General features: G+C 40.3%; 1 protein-coding gene across 1 annotated transcript in view; it reads left to right on the top strand.

Moving 5' to 3' along the window:
- The window catches only part of LOC120517746 (procathepsin L-like), a 30,388-nt gene extending 20,191 nt beyond the window's left edge, over positions 1–10,197 (top strand). The window contains exons 6-7 of the mRNA XM_039740209.1: positions 1,293–1,398; positions 9,254–10,197. Coding sequence (XP_039596143.1) covers positions 1,293–1,398; positions 9,254–9,353 — 206 coding nt within the window. The 3' untranslated portion in view covers positions 9,354–10,197. The remainder of the gene's footprint in view (positions 1–1,292; positions 1,399–9,253) is intronic.
- The last annotated feature ends 4,605 nt before the right edge of the window (positions 10,198–14,802 follow it).

Below are 14,802 nucleotides of genomic sequence, written 5' to 3'. Positions count from 1 at the left end.
CCTAGGCAGACACGCGGCCCAGTCCTACCCTCTGGAAATGACCCTCTATCTACCGCAGCCATGTGTTACGTTGGCATCCCCTTGGCCTGGTCCAGCAACTCAGGTCCTCAACAATGAGGATCCTGAGAACTGGATATCCCGTAAATGACGCTCCTTCACTATGCAGGTAATGTGTCTCATTTGGGACTCCACGAGCAACTGCTCATTCGACACAAAGTCAAACCAGTGGTACCCAAGGATTCTCTGAAGAAACACAGTACTGAAGGAGTTCAGTCTTCGTCTTAGGTCACTGGATAGCATCCATGTCTTATGAAATCGGTAGACAGATGGATAAACACAATATCCTATTAAAAATATAGTAAAGTAAAGAAATGTTGTCCCTGTGCACTTGTGTCTATTACAAGTGGCTAAAATAAAGTCAAATGTAGCAGGAGGAGGCATTATATAGTCTAAAGCAAAAAAGAATAGAGTGTAGAAAGAAGAGCTAGAGCCAGTCCCACCCTTTCAGCACATCGTGCGTGTATTGTCCCTCTAGTTCACACTAGTGTTCAGATAGACCCTGATACTTTCATCACTTCTTCTTCTTCTCCCAGCATGGTGACTAACCTCAAGGGTTTCCCTGGTATACTGTAAGTTCACTACTGCATCCTTTGTCTTACTAGTGTTCAGTTTCAGATGGTTCTCCCTGACAAAGTCCTTCACTGCCTCCTCCACATCTTCCTTTTTAATGTATTTGAGAACTTTTGTAGCTGACATAAATTGGAGCTGTGCTTAAAATGAGTAGTGTGGCAGATGAGGATGGTCTGTTGGGGAGACCGCCATCTCAGACACATTGGCCTGGACCCTCACACACCATATTAGTTATATGGTCCGCGATTCAGGGAAAAAAATCTACAAAACAATGATTAAGTAGCATTTCAGATGGCATTCACAGTAGAAGAGTGACTTGGGTTTGTGGATATGACTGAGCTACTAAGATCCTACAATTATGTTATTTGCGTTAAGTAACATGGATGTAAAAATGGAAGAAGGTTTGTGTTTGAAGTAAATATTTAATGTAAAGTACATGAAGCTTAATCAAAGTGGATTACATTTTCATTTACTGCTGATTGAACCGATCACTTATGGAATTTTGATATCAGCCTTTAAAGCTGAGAAATTATCTATCCACTATTGGCATTGCATGACTCTGGGGAGCAATAGTACATTCCGGTTGGTTTCAACATAAAAAGAGATGAAAACAAAAAACAGAAACAACATGAGGTAATGTTTCTTTTTAATTCTTGCTCTAGGCATATACAATGAACCACAGTGCAGCAGTGAAAACCTGGACCACGGAGTGCTCGCTGTTGGCTATGGGACGAAAAACAACCAGGATTACTGGTTGGTCAAGAACAGGTATGAAACTATTTCCTTTCCCATTTGCAATGCTCAAATTAAGAATATATAACAATGAACAGTTTAACTTGTGTTCATCACACTATGACAAAAGGGGTAAAGCTTTAATGATGTAGCTGATGGAAGGAACTGCAGGGGCACATGGTTAAACACTGGGGCACCAACCAGGTTGTCCCTGATTAATTGAATTAACAAAAGGTGTGCTCGATGGTGCCAAACAATGAAAAATCGATGTCATTGGTTCAGGAACCTTTCTTGGCTGATAAAAGCCTCTTAAAGTCATGGTGGGAAGGTGTTCTGTTCACCAACAGTTACCACAGTGCAAAATGTGTGACCTGGGAAGGATTGCAGTGTGATTCACACTTGGCGTAGTCAGCAGGATTTCACTTTGGACTTGTTGAGCCTAGTAGCCTTGCTGCGCAGTATGGCTGGAGGCTTTGTGAGAGCAAGCGCTCAACTAACGTCACCAGGATGCCCTCCACTTGCAGTGTTTACAGATAATTCCTGCATGAATGGCCAGTGAAATTCTACCTTTAGTTCATGCCATAAGGAGCTGCTTCTGAGCTTCTTTTGTAATTGAGACATCATGGGTTTCCTGTGGACCACCTGCAGTTACCACAGAGCAAAAGGTGCAGCCCGGGATGAATTATGGTATCATTTCACATGAAAACTGCATTGGTTACCCAATGAAAAAATGGATTGAAGAGATTCTAAAAATAAATATACAGATAAAAATAATATTTGTTGCCATTTATAGATTTTAACACTTTGGTGTAACAAGAACCTATTAGACCTAATAAGCTCCAGCTCAAAAATAAAATCCCCTTATATGAAATTAAACTAATTCTAATTAAAAAAAAATGGTGACCTTTAATAAGATACATCAAGAATATAAACTATATAAAAAGCAATAGTCAAAATTAACATTTATGGAGTTGTGGGAACAAAAACACTATTAACATTTTCATTCCGGTGTCATGTAGTTGTGTATATTAATAATAAATAAACAAGCATGTAGCCACCTTGGGACCCCAGGTCATTGGGACCTCTCTGACCCTCCATTACTCACATCTTGATTAAGCTTTGTATCTGCAAAGACTACAGCATTGTGGAGGACTGTTCCCACCCAAATTGTCTCTTTTTCTACTTTCATCTGAAAGAAGGTTCTATAGCATCTGAACCAGTTTTGCCAGATTCTGAAACAGCTTCTACCCCTTGTCTATAAGTACATTTGTTACATTTGCTACTACTGTAGTTTTTTTTATTAATAATTGTTATTATTTCTTTCTTTATTTTTATTATTCATTTCAATTAATGATCTATTAATTAATTTATTCACTCATTCGTTATTAATTTATTTATATATTTTTTTAATATAGCAGCAATTCGTTACTTTTCCTGTGTTTATGTATATATGTTGCAACACGGCCCTGGGAAACATTATTTCATAACACTGGATGCTGCAATATGGTGTATGGATGGTACAACAATAAACCACTTGACATGTCTTGAAATGGACATGTAAAAGGTTTACCCATTAGTTTTTAGGCACCAAAAGTCAAAGGTGCCACTAGGATGGCACAGGGCATGGGGATATTACTGATAGGAATCATCTTGAAATCACACTGTGGCAGATGTGGCTGCAGGTGATTTCCCTGTACATGTAGTGTAGGGTAGGGTGAATTCCTCCAAAAGCACTATAGTGAGAAAGTGACACTGGAGAACTGATCGAGTGACAGAACAACCCATCTGAGTGGTCAGCTGGCAGCAGAGACAATCCCTTAAGGATTTAAGAGGCCACCTTCTCAAAATACTGTAGAGTCTGGGCATCCCAGGATATACCTTAAGCACATGATAATTGTAAAGGTTGTTCAGGAATAAGACTTGTAGTTCTCCCAAGAGCCACTAGATGACACTGTGAGCTTGAGACATTAGAGGTGTACACTATACCTATTAATCAATGGCTGCTCTTGGCACACTCACTAGCAGGGAGGATGACAACCGAGGGTGTGGACAGCAAAAGGCAAATAGGGTGTGATAAGTAAATATGCTTTGGTTATGAGAAAGGGAGGAATCCACCACACCAGACAAACTTTAGCAGACAGACCCAATGAGGCTGCAGATTATTCTGTTCTGTGTCATCGTTCATTCATTACTTCATGCTCTTCCAAGTTTCATCTTGGATATTTTATAAGAGTTAAATGATTTTTGCTAAGTAAGCAGCTTACTTGAAATTGTAACTTATGAAGCAGCCCTAGTAAAGAAGTAAGCTTTTCTTTTTTAATCTAATTTCTTCATTAATGAAATAAGAAGTCTGACTAAAGAGAGGTGATCATTCAGTTCTTTAAGTTTGCTAGTCTGGTGCTACTTGGTGTTACTTTATTACTACCTTGTGTTCTCGCCATTGTCACCCTTCCCTGCATATTGATAACCCCCTTTTTTGTAACTCATTTACAACTTCTTTATGTTTATAAATAGTGTTGACTGGCAAAACTCGTTAAACAGTTTTTTGCACCTCATACGCTGTACTAGTCAGTGACCTTCGCCAAATATTTCCTATAAATTTATTATGGAGCAGATTCTGAAGAACTTTTTTATTCCAGAGCCCCATGATGCTTTGTGAGGCTAGAATGACATTACAGAACTGTAGCAGTCAGCACAGAACTTTCACATAAAATAAAATCTCAATTATCCATTAGGTGTCAGGACTGAGATAGTGACGGATAAGAGGAAAGATGGATAACAGAACAGCTACTTCAAAATGATATACAGTAGATTAGTTTAACAAAGAGTCATATTTATTTACAAATGAAAAACATATTAACAAAATATAATATAGTATTAAGAAAATTAATTAACTCATATAATATTGTAATGACCACCCTAATAAACTAATACAACTCAGAGATACTAGAGTTTTCCATGTTTTGCTTAGACTCTTCATTCCGTAACAAACGGTGCCCTGTCTTATCTGGGTTACAGAGCACTCCTCCAAAACAATAAAAGAAAGCTTTCCCTACCAGTTAACTTATGTCCTGCCAGTTATGTTCCTTTTTTCTCTGTACCATGAACACTTCTGCTTCATGTCTCCTGACTCCCTGCTCAAAACTTCCTTCCACTGCACCTTCCTTTTCCTTCTAACTTCTCCTGTCACTCATCTCCTAAAAGGTGTATCCTCCCCTTGCAGAGCCGAATGCCCTTCAGCCAGTCCCATCACTTACAGATTTCATTCCACCTTTTCTGCTCCCGCACAGTGCATCACAAGCTGCCTGCAACAAAATATGACAGAATTTAAAAAGAAAAATACAATACAAAAGAACATTAACATCAATCAACATGTTTTTCAATTTTGCTAACATCACACTTTATATTTATCCATCCATCCATTTTCCAACCCACTGAATCCGAACACAGGGTCACGGGGGTCTGCTGGAGCCAATCCCAGCCAACACAGGGCACAAGGCAGGAACCAATCCTGGGCAGGGTGCCAACCCACCGCACACACTTTATATTGGTCACTGTTATTCTTCCTACTCCATAAAGTGAAGCAGTACTTGAAACACTTTCGACATTTTTTTTGTGACAGTTACAACACCACACGCATACGTTTATCGGCCATTACAATGTATAGTAGATTACTTATAACAAAAATGAAAAGCCAAGAAATACTATTAAAACTGAAGGTATGTAACTGATACTCAGATTTCAGAATGTGGCATGACATGTGGTGCTGGGGAAGAACACTATGTGCTACCACAAGGGAGAGGTGATCCAATGAACACAGCTCGCAGTACACTGCACCGAACACCGCACGCCAGTAGTAGTACAGTAATTGGTAAGCGCTGGTGTGCGTGATGGTTTGTTTTTTTATTTTGGGCCTGGATGACAGAGACTGACAGTTAATCGAGTGAAGGATAATAGAGGTTTTATTGTATTCATAAGTAAGCAGACTTCACCACACATTTTATGCCTCTGGAAGTAACCCCTGAGGAAGACAGGAGTAGTTCAATCAATAAGTCTTTATTCAGTCACAGATGAGTACATGGATTCCATGTTGCAAGGCAGAAGAGCAATGTTCCCCTGTTTCAATCTGCTTTTAATATTCATTTTTCTCCCTCCCCATTACTTATGAAACAGCATCTAAGCATTTCATCTTATATTACACAAATCGGTTTCTTTTTTGTGTATGTGCCAAGAGGGGCCCAAAGCAGGAAAGATAATCTTCTCTGTGTCTAACAGATATGTTACTAAAGAAGGAAGTTGTCCTAGGTCAGCCTCATGCAACCTGTCTTATAACAGATGGCCGTATGAATAACCTGCCCTTATAATAAAACAGCTTTTTACCCTTAGTAGCTTGCAAGCAGTTAAATTTTCTTTCGCATGCTGCTCCCCAATTTATTGTCCCCCTGGGGACAAATAATGTTCTATCTTTTGGTTAATCTGAAGTATCCCACTTCTTACTACAACACCACAGTCCTTTTTTTTTTTTTTAAAACAGGCATAGTTGGCCCTCAAAATGACTTATAATACAGTGTTACTATCCTTTTAAACAACAGGCTGTTAAATAATTTTTTGTAGAAGTGGAGAAATCAGTATCCAAAATTCACAGGTGGTTAAAACTGTACATAAATAAATCTAGATTACACTTCCGACTTTGTTCATTCAAATCTCATTGTCTTTGGATCTCTTAGAGGTGCAAACTGTGGCTATAGATGTCACAGTTAATTGTGGCTATCTATCTATCTATCTATCTATCTATCTATCTATCTATCTATCTATCTATCTATCTATCTATCTATCTATCTATCTATCCATCTATCTATCTATCATATAGTGCCTTTCATATCTATCTATCTATCTATCTATCTATCTATCTATCTATCTACTTCACACATGAGTAATGATACTACATGCTCAGGAATCCAGCTGGATTTGCACTCCACAAATTTTAAAAAAAGAAAAAACTCAGTATTTTCGTTTAAGGAGTACATTCGGTGACCATGATGAGAATATTATGAGTACAGCTGCTGAATACTGTAGCTGGTGGACAGATCGTAAGAGAGCCAGTAAAAATAGTTTGGGGCACCAGCTGGGCTACCACTTTTAATTGTTGGCATTTAAGCCACAGAAAAATAAACAACAAAATACATTTAGCACTTTCGCACTCACAAGCAATTGCTAAATCACTGCCAGGTCAGCCAGGTTAAGAAAGCAGAAAATATGTTGTGTTAAAAGGAGCTTGTCTATTTGCCGTTTGGTTTTTATAGTGTCCAGGCCAGACGGAGCAGCACCATCTCAGGGGTGAAGGCGGGCACGAGGTGTCAAGATAGTGACAGCGCCCTCTCTCATTGCTGGGTGCTAGTAGTTACCTCGACACAGCCAGGAACATATGCATGACAATGTGTAACACTTATCTCTGTGCACCTTCTCACTCTCCATCATGCATCTCCTTCTCCAGGTGTGCAGATTGTGATTTTAATGGCTGATTATGTGCAAACCAAAAGTATGTGGGCAACTCTCCAAATTACTGAGTTCCTGTGTTTCATTGTTAACAAATACATAAGAGCAGCATATACTGTAGGCATATATTCTTCATTGGCACACACTGGCAGTAAAACAGGTTGTAGTGAAGAGCACAGTGACTTTAAATGCAACACTTTAATAAGATGCTCTGCTAGATCTGACCTGGTCAACAGTTAGTGCCATTATTGTGAAGTGGAAGTGTCAAAGAGCAAAACAAGCTCAGCCACAACTCACAGAGTGGAGCAGCCATGTCCTGAAGCTCATAGCTTGTAAAAGTCACCTGTCACTCACAACAGAGATCCAAACTATCTCAGGAAGTAACATCAGCTCAAGAACTGGGAAGCTTCATGGAATGCGTTTCCATGGCCGAGCAGCTGCACGCAAGTCTAAGAAAACTATGCACAATGCTAGGTGTCGGCTGAAGTGGTGTAAAGCACACCACCATTGGACTCTGGGGTAGTGGACATGTGTTCTCTGGAGTGATGAGTCACACTTCACTATCTGGCAGTCTGATGGATAAATCTGAGTATGGTGGATGCCAGGAGAACACCATCTTCTGCACTGCATAGTGCCTACTATAATGTTTGTTAGCAGAGGGATAAAGGTCTGGGGCTGTTTGTCAGGGTTTAGGCTAGGCCTCTTGGTTCCAGGCTAGGGTACTGTGAATGCTACATCATACAAAAACATTTTCGTCATTCGCCTGCTTCCAACTTGGTGGCATTAGTTGGGTGAAGTACTTTTTCTTTTCCAGCATGACTGCGGCCTTGTGTACAAGGTTAGGTCCATAAAGACAAGGAGGAACTCTAGTGGCCTGCACAAAGCCCTGATCTCAACACTACTGACACCTTTAGGATGAATTGGAACACCATTTGTGAGCCAGGTCTTATCTTCCAACATCAGTACCTAATACTCTTTGGGCTGACTGGGCATACTCCTAAATCTTGTGGAAAGTCTTCACAGTAAAGTGGAGGCTGTTATAGAGAAGGAGTATGGGAAGGGGCAACTCCATATTAATGCTGAAAGTGTTGGGATAGGATGTCTAACAGTCTCATATAGGTGTGATGGTCAAGTGTCCACACACCCTTGGCCATATTGTGTAGCTCCTCTCTGGTCCCAATAAAGTCCTAATAATAATTTGATGGTCATGGAGCTGAAAACTCATGACATGTTGGTTAGTCAGGCCACAATGAATGTCACTGTACTCTGTACTCATGACAACTTAAATTTGGATTTTTTTTTAATCAACACACTTCTTCTTCTTCTTCTTTTTTGGGCTGCTCCAGTTAGGGGTTGCCACAGTGGGTCATCTTTTTCCATATCTTCCTGTCCTCTGCTTCTTGCTCTGTAACACTGATCACCTACATGTCCTTTCTCATCACATCCATAAATCTTTTCTTAGGCCTTCCTCATTTCCTCTTGCCTTGTAGCTTTATCTTTAACATCCTTTTCCCAATATACCCAGCTTCTCTCCTCTGCACATGTACAAACTAATGCAATCTCGCCTCTCTGACTTTGTCTCCTAACCAACCAGCCTGAACCGACCCTCTAATGTACTCATTTGTAATCCTGGCCATCCTCGTTACACCCAATACAAATCTTAACATCTTTAACTCTGCCTTCTCCAGCTCTATCTCCTACTTTCTGGTCAGTGCCACTGTCTCCAATCCCATCAACACACTTATTTTTTGTTAAATATGTGGCTCCCCTGGCATCACAACTTCATACTTTTCTCAAATTTGTTTGGCTTCATTGCTATTATACTGGATTGTAGGGAGGCCTTAACCTACAATTGCTCTGTCCTTGGTATGACGTTAACCTGCATCCAGCCTTACAACTAGGCCCTCCAACCTACAGGGAAAACCTGGGGTTGATAGCAGGACTGGTACTCCAGCCACCATAAAGAAAACCTCACACTGTTCCATTCTATCTGAACTAGTGTGGTACTGAGGTGTCACCCATTGCAAGGCTGCACTCGGGTCCTAATCTGGGATCCTGAGGTGGTTTGTCATGTGGTGGGTGCGGCAAAGTGCTGTAGAAGTACATGCTCCTAACCTCAACCTCAACCTCAACTATTGGTGCCCTACTGATACATGCTGATACATATCACAGAAACAGACATTATTATTATGTATTATCATTGTTGTTATTACTCCATGCAGAATCCCAAGGAAGAATAGCCAGAGAAATATAATCTATTCTAGCAGGCAGAATGATTTTTTTAAGTGCAAAGCCCTTGTAGAAGTAATTACAGTTGTACAAATAAAATTGCTTTAGGAAATGTTCTTCAGAAAGTTCCCTTCATGACATTCTTTTTGTTTTCAATTTCTTAAAGCTGGGGGCTCTCCTGGGGACAAGATGGCTATATCCTGATGGCTAGAAATGAGAATAACCAATGTGGGACTGCCACGGCTGCCAGTTATCCGCTCATCTGATGATGTACTTCAGGAGAAGAGAGGAAGTGAGGAACATAGGAAGAAAATCTGTCACTTCCTGGTGTCCTTCTGAAAATCCTTTTGTCTATTCTATCACCAAAGACAGGGAATGGAAATGTGACCCTCGGGTGTCCTCCCTTTGAACATAATGTGAAAAATCATAAGGCAGGTTTGGCTTCTTAGCCAAGAAATTATCACACTTAAATCTGCCAATACAAGAAAGTGCTGACATCCAAATGAAAAGGATGCTAACACTCACTGCTATCTTCAGGGTGTTCTTTTTTGTGTATTATGTTGAATTGACCATGGTGGTCCACTTCAGCTGCAGTCAGCCAAGCAGTACAGCTCCTGACTTTCATTCTTTAGCCACCATCTTCCAGCTCTCGTCCTCCAGATGACAATAAAGCTCAGGACTTGCTCTTCATTTAAAAATATTGTGGTCCTTTTCCCCCAAAGATATGTGTGATAGGTAAACTGGTAACTCTAAATTAGCCCATTATATTGTACATAAGTGCCCATGGCAAGCCATCCTAGCTTGGTACCCACATTACACCCAATACTGCTGGGATAAGTACTGGTGCCACATTACCATGAAGTGAGTTTCAAAATGAATGGCTGCAGTGTATTCTCTTAACTGCATCTAAAGAAATACATTCAAAAATGACAATCGCCAAAAAGATGTTGTGGTCTGACAGAATAAATATTAAGTAATGACCTAAAATCATTTTTTCATTTTAGTAGAAGAAATGGAATCACAACGCTAAGCAAACACTTAGTCTGTACCTCTAACATGATTATCTTTTTCCCAAAGCCGAACAACAAAATAAAAAACAAATATCCAACATTCTGAGTCGTAATACTTTCTTGATCGGAACTATTGCAGCTTTGTTTAAGTGTGGTTTTTTACAAATTTACTCACAAGCAAGTATGTTTACTTTTGAAACTTTTCTGAAATACAAAAAGGTGTCAGTGAATGTGATGATCCGAGTTGGCTCCATTTCCTTTGGCAGCTTAAATAAAGTCGAAGATGTGCCAAGCAAATGAGGGCACACAGAGTCAGCAAGAGGTAAGTGAAAGGTGCTTCAATACTTTTATTACAAGCAATACAATAAAGTGCCCAAAGTGCAGTGCTTTTTCCTATAAATAAATAATCCATAAAACCAGTGCTTGACTGTGAGTCAAAAAAAATCAAATGTTGAAACCAGAATAAAACCCTCTGCCTCTTCTTCTGAGCCCAGCGTGTCTTCTTTCATTGTCTGCTCAGCTTTCCACAGTGGTCTTGCAGCCGGCACAGATATCAGCAGCTGCGGCCCCCACTTCTGACTCTTGTTCCAACTGATGACATCTGCTCTGAGCCATATAACAGCACAGTGGGCATTGTGGCCAATGACAATGTGACCTACAAGGCATTGCAGTTGTGTCCTCAGATAACTTCTTGCATCAAACAGCTGATCTAACAAACGGCAACAGCTCCAGACATAAAACTACAGGATATCTAACCTACTTTTTAGGAGTTAAATGCAATTGAAATTTGGGTAAATCTATTTGAACAGAAGAACAAATGAAGACTGGCTATTTCTCCATCGCCCCAGCCGATAACTAATCATGCAACTAAAGTTATTGGGAGTGTTGCAGATCACAGGTGTCAAACTCCAGGCCTGGAGGGCCGCAGTGGGTGCAGGTTTTCTTTCTAACCCTTTTCCTAATCAGTGTCCACTTTTCACTGCTAATTAACTCCTTTCCCCTGTATTTTAATAGCCCTGTTTTTAAGGATTAAGTCTTCTGAGTTGATTCTTTTCTTCATTAAATAACAGCCAAACAGAAATGAGACACGAAACGAGCCAACAGATGAGCATCTAAATTGGGGCTTCAAACTCCAACTAGTTCCTTAATTAGAAGCTGATTCTTGCTGTTAATTAAACCCGTTATTCAAATCCATGGCTTGTTGCTGCTCTCTTTTTGCCACAGCAGACATTTCCAAAACTGTTGATATTCTGTTTATTTCTAAGAACTCCTAAAATGTTTTGGTAACCTGAGGGATCAACCTTACGGAGACCTTCATCTTTATTTTCAGATTTTGTTTGATGTGTACAGGTGAGCTGGTCATGTCCGGCTTGTTTTATGTCTCATTACTGTCCGGCTGCTAATTAAGGAAAAAACAACTAAGGGGCCTGAGTCAAGCTAATTAAAGCTAAGGCTAAAGTTAATTAGCATCAAAAACTGGTCACTAATTAAGAAGATGGTTAGAATGAAAACCTGCAGCCACTGCAGCCCTCCAGGACTGGAGTTCGACACCCATGCTGTAGATAATCTGATCTGACAAGTGTGTGCCAGAGGACAATGCTAAAAAAACTGGAAATCACCTCAACTAACAACAGACATCCATTACATGTAGAACTTAACTTCAGTATATCAGGAAGGATAGTCGCTTTGAATACCCACACAAATCGCTCCAGAAATTCCTTTCTTCCCAGTGCCATATGCTTTTTTAGTAAGGAATATCGGAGAAAATGAGTATGGTTTGATGTGTATCCTGTAACAATTTCTGTGTAAATATCAAACTGCCTTACCTTAACTTGTCCTGTCTCTATTTCTTTTGTTTCATTTCTTTCTGTCTTGTTATTAGATGCAACTGAGAAGGCAAATTTCATGTTTTCTTGTGTAAACATGACTAACTAAGGCAACATTGAACCTTGAACCTTTAGTTAAATGCAAATAAAATTTGGGTAAATCTATTAGAACAGAAGAACAAATGAATACTGACTATTTCTTCATAGTCACAATAAATAAAGGTGAAGCCTCATGGTGGTCAGAAATTCTTTAAATACTGGTCACACATCCTACTGTAACGAAATTATGTACATAGAAGGCCTTGTAGCACTGGTTATAAAGAAGAAACCAAATCAAACTGGTGTATTGCCACTTTTGTCTCTATAATATGGCAAGCAATAACATTTTTCATCATTTATCATTGATACACTGTGGACAAATACCCAGTTTTTGTTTTATCGTTTGGAATTTAGAAATAATAAAATTGTTACATGATCCAACTGGGTCAGGCCTAGGCTCCAGCGTAGCATCCACATTCCATGACATGCAGTGCTTGCTCATGCTTGGTTGTCACTGGCCAACACTCGTTCCGTAAAGGATGACTCGTCTGACGATAGACTTGTAAATTTTCGCCTTGGGCATTCTACCATTGCAAAGAACACCAGTAACCTGGTGCCATTTCAGCCAGGCTGCCCTGGTTCTCACTCAGGCGTCAGGAAAAGAGCAACTTTCTGACAAGATAAACAAGCTGAGGTATTTGAAATCAGTGAATTTGTTGAGGTCTTGTCTGTCAGTGTCTGTGGGCCACATTTCATGTATTCTGTCTTTTTGATGTGGAGCCAAAGTCCATTTTCTTCCAGCTGGTTTTTCCATTGCTGCGTGATCACTTCCTGCCGTTAGCATGTTTGCTCCATGAATAGAACATAGTCAGTGTAGAGGAGCATCCATGGAATCTCCTTTTGGATGTCTACAGTGGCAATATCCATGCATAGGATGAACAGTAGCCAAGAGTGGCATTTGGGAGTGGCAAGTGGGGCAGTCACCCCAGGCCCTATGCCTAAGGGGGCCCCACTTTTGAGGTCTGCGTATCCCATTTGAGCAGATTTGTCAAGTTATATTCTCCAGTTATATTTTGATAAAGTCCACGTGTCATCTTGCAAAAATTTTGCTGAATACTGTAATGAGAAAATTCAGTGCATGTTAACATTATTTTTATTAAATTCGAGCACAAGTTTATACAATCCACATATATTGGTAGCAGCGTTTGATGTAGCCGGCCCTGCATTGGTTTGGTCAGCCCCGCACACCTCCTAAGGCTGCCTCTGATAGTTGCAGAGATAGGGCCGATCCTTGGTTGATGCAAATGCGGATATCGAAGGACAGTGTACTTCTGACTTGGCAGCACACAACACTGGTGACGTTGTTGTAAAAGAGTTGGTTCCACCGCACATGCCTTCTGGGACACCATGGGACCACAATTGGAGGGCACATTAAATAACCGGACAGTGGCCAAAAAAGCCTTCTACTTCAAACCTGGTGGCAAAAGACCACATGGAAGACCAAAGAAGCAATGGCTGGATCAGTTGAATGAGGACATGAAACAAGCTGACGACGCACCTGAAGACACCTTGGACAGGAAGAAGTGGAGAACGATATGCCAAAAAGTGGCATCAGTGCAGGATGAATGCTAAGAAGAAGACTTGAGTTCCAAAATGTGCTGCTTCTGCATTTCCACAGATAGTAAATCTCCATCGAAATCTGTTGCTTCTATTAGCACTTCAGAAATGATTCTGATATGAAATGATCTATCTATGGTTTAGTGCAGTGTTTGGGTTCATGTTTCGATTTTACAGTCAAAGGGAAGAAGGAGCTTGATATGTCATGTCATTTTCTAACACTTAACCCTGACCAGGGTCGTTTGGGTGCTGGAGCCTATCCCAACTAGCAGAGTGCAAAGCAGAAACCACTGTAGACAGGGTGCCAGTCCATCACAGGGTGTACACACACACACCAGGCCTAATTTAGCACCTCCATCTCACCTGACCTGCATGTCTTTGAAAAGTGGGAGGAACCCCACATAGAAAAGGGGAGAAAATGCAAACCCCACACATGGAGAAACCACAACATGAACCCTAGTCTCCTTACTGCTAGGCAGCAGTGCTACCACTAACCACCAAACCACCCAAAGAGCTTGATATGAGCAAAGCAATTCGGCCAAATACTATCAGATGAAAATCTGTGTTTCCCCTGATGGACGTAATTGAAGGCTGAATTCTCTACTTTTTTCTGTAAGTCTCCTTCTTTCTGCCCAGCACAAAATGCTCTTAAGACCGTGTGTACGAGAAATCTTTAGCTGAAGCTATTGTTCACTCTTAGCTTCAGGGTTCAGATACATCCTGATGGACTAAAGTTCACACCTGCGACCTGCAAATTTAGGGTGAGTCTGAGCTTGATTTTACCATATGATTTCCGGTATTTCATAATGTTGGTTGTATAAGTCGAATGCGGAAAACTCACGTTATTGGTCCAAGAGATTATGTTATGCTAACGCCCACAGAGCACACTGCCTTTTTTTTCTATGTATTGTGCCTATGTGACCACAAGGTAATACCCAAACTATTCCCAAGCAACATTTGCACTGTTTTGTGTTTTTGGTATCTCACACCCTCATACATTTTTACCATAAGATCATCCCTTATCTATGATGGGGTGCTCGATCAGAACAAAATATGAAGCTGGTTTTAAATTAAAAGCCATTGAAGTGGTGAAAGAAATTGGTAACTGCACTGCTGCAACAAAATTCGATGTGTCTGAGAAACTGATGGATTTATTTGTTTTAATTTCTTTGTTTGTGTGGATTACTAGGGATGTTACTGACATCTGGTGAAAATTTCATGTC

This window comes from Polypterus senegalus, chromosome 17, assembly GCF_016835505.1.
Source record: "Polypterus senegalus isolate Bchr_013 chromosome 17, ASM1683550v1, whole genome shotgun sequence".
NCBI lineage: Eukaryota > Metazoa > Chordata > Cladistia > Polypteriformes > Polypteridae > Polypterus > Polypterus senegalus.
Note: the sequence above shows the minus strand (reverse complement) of the source record. Positions and strands in the feature narration are given on the sequence as shown.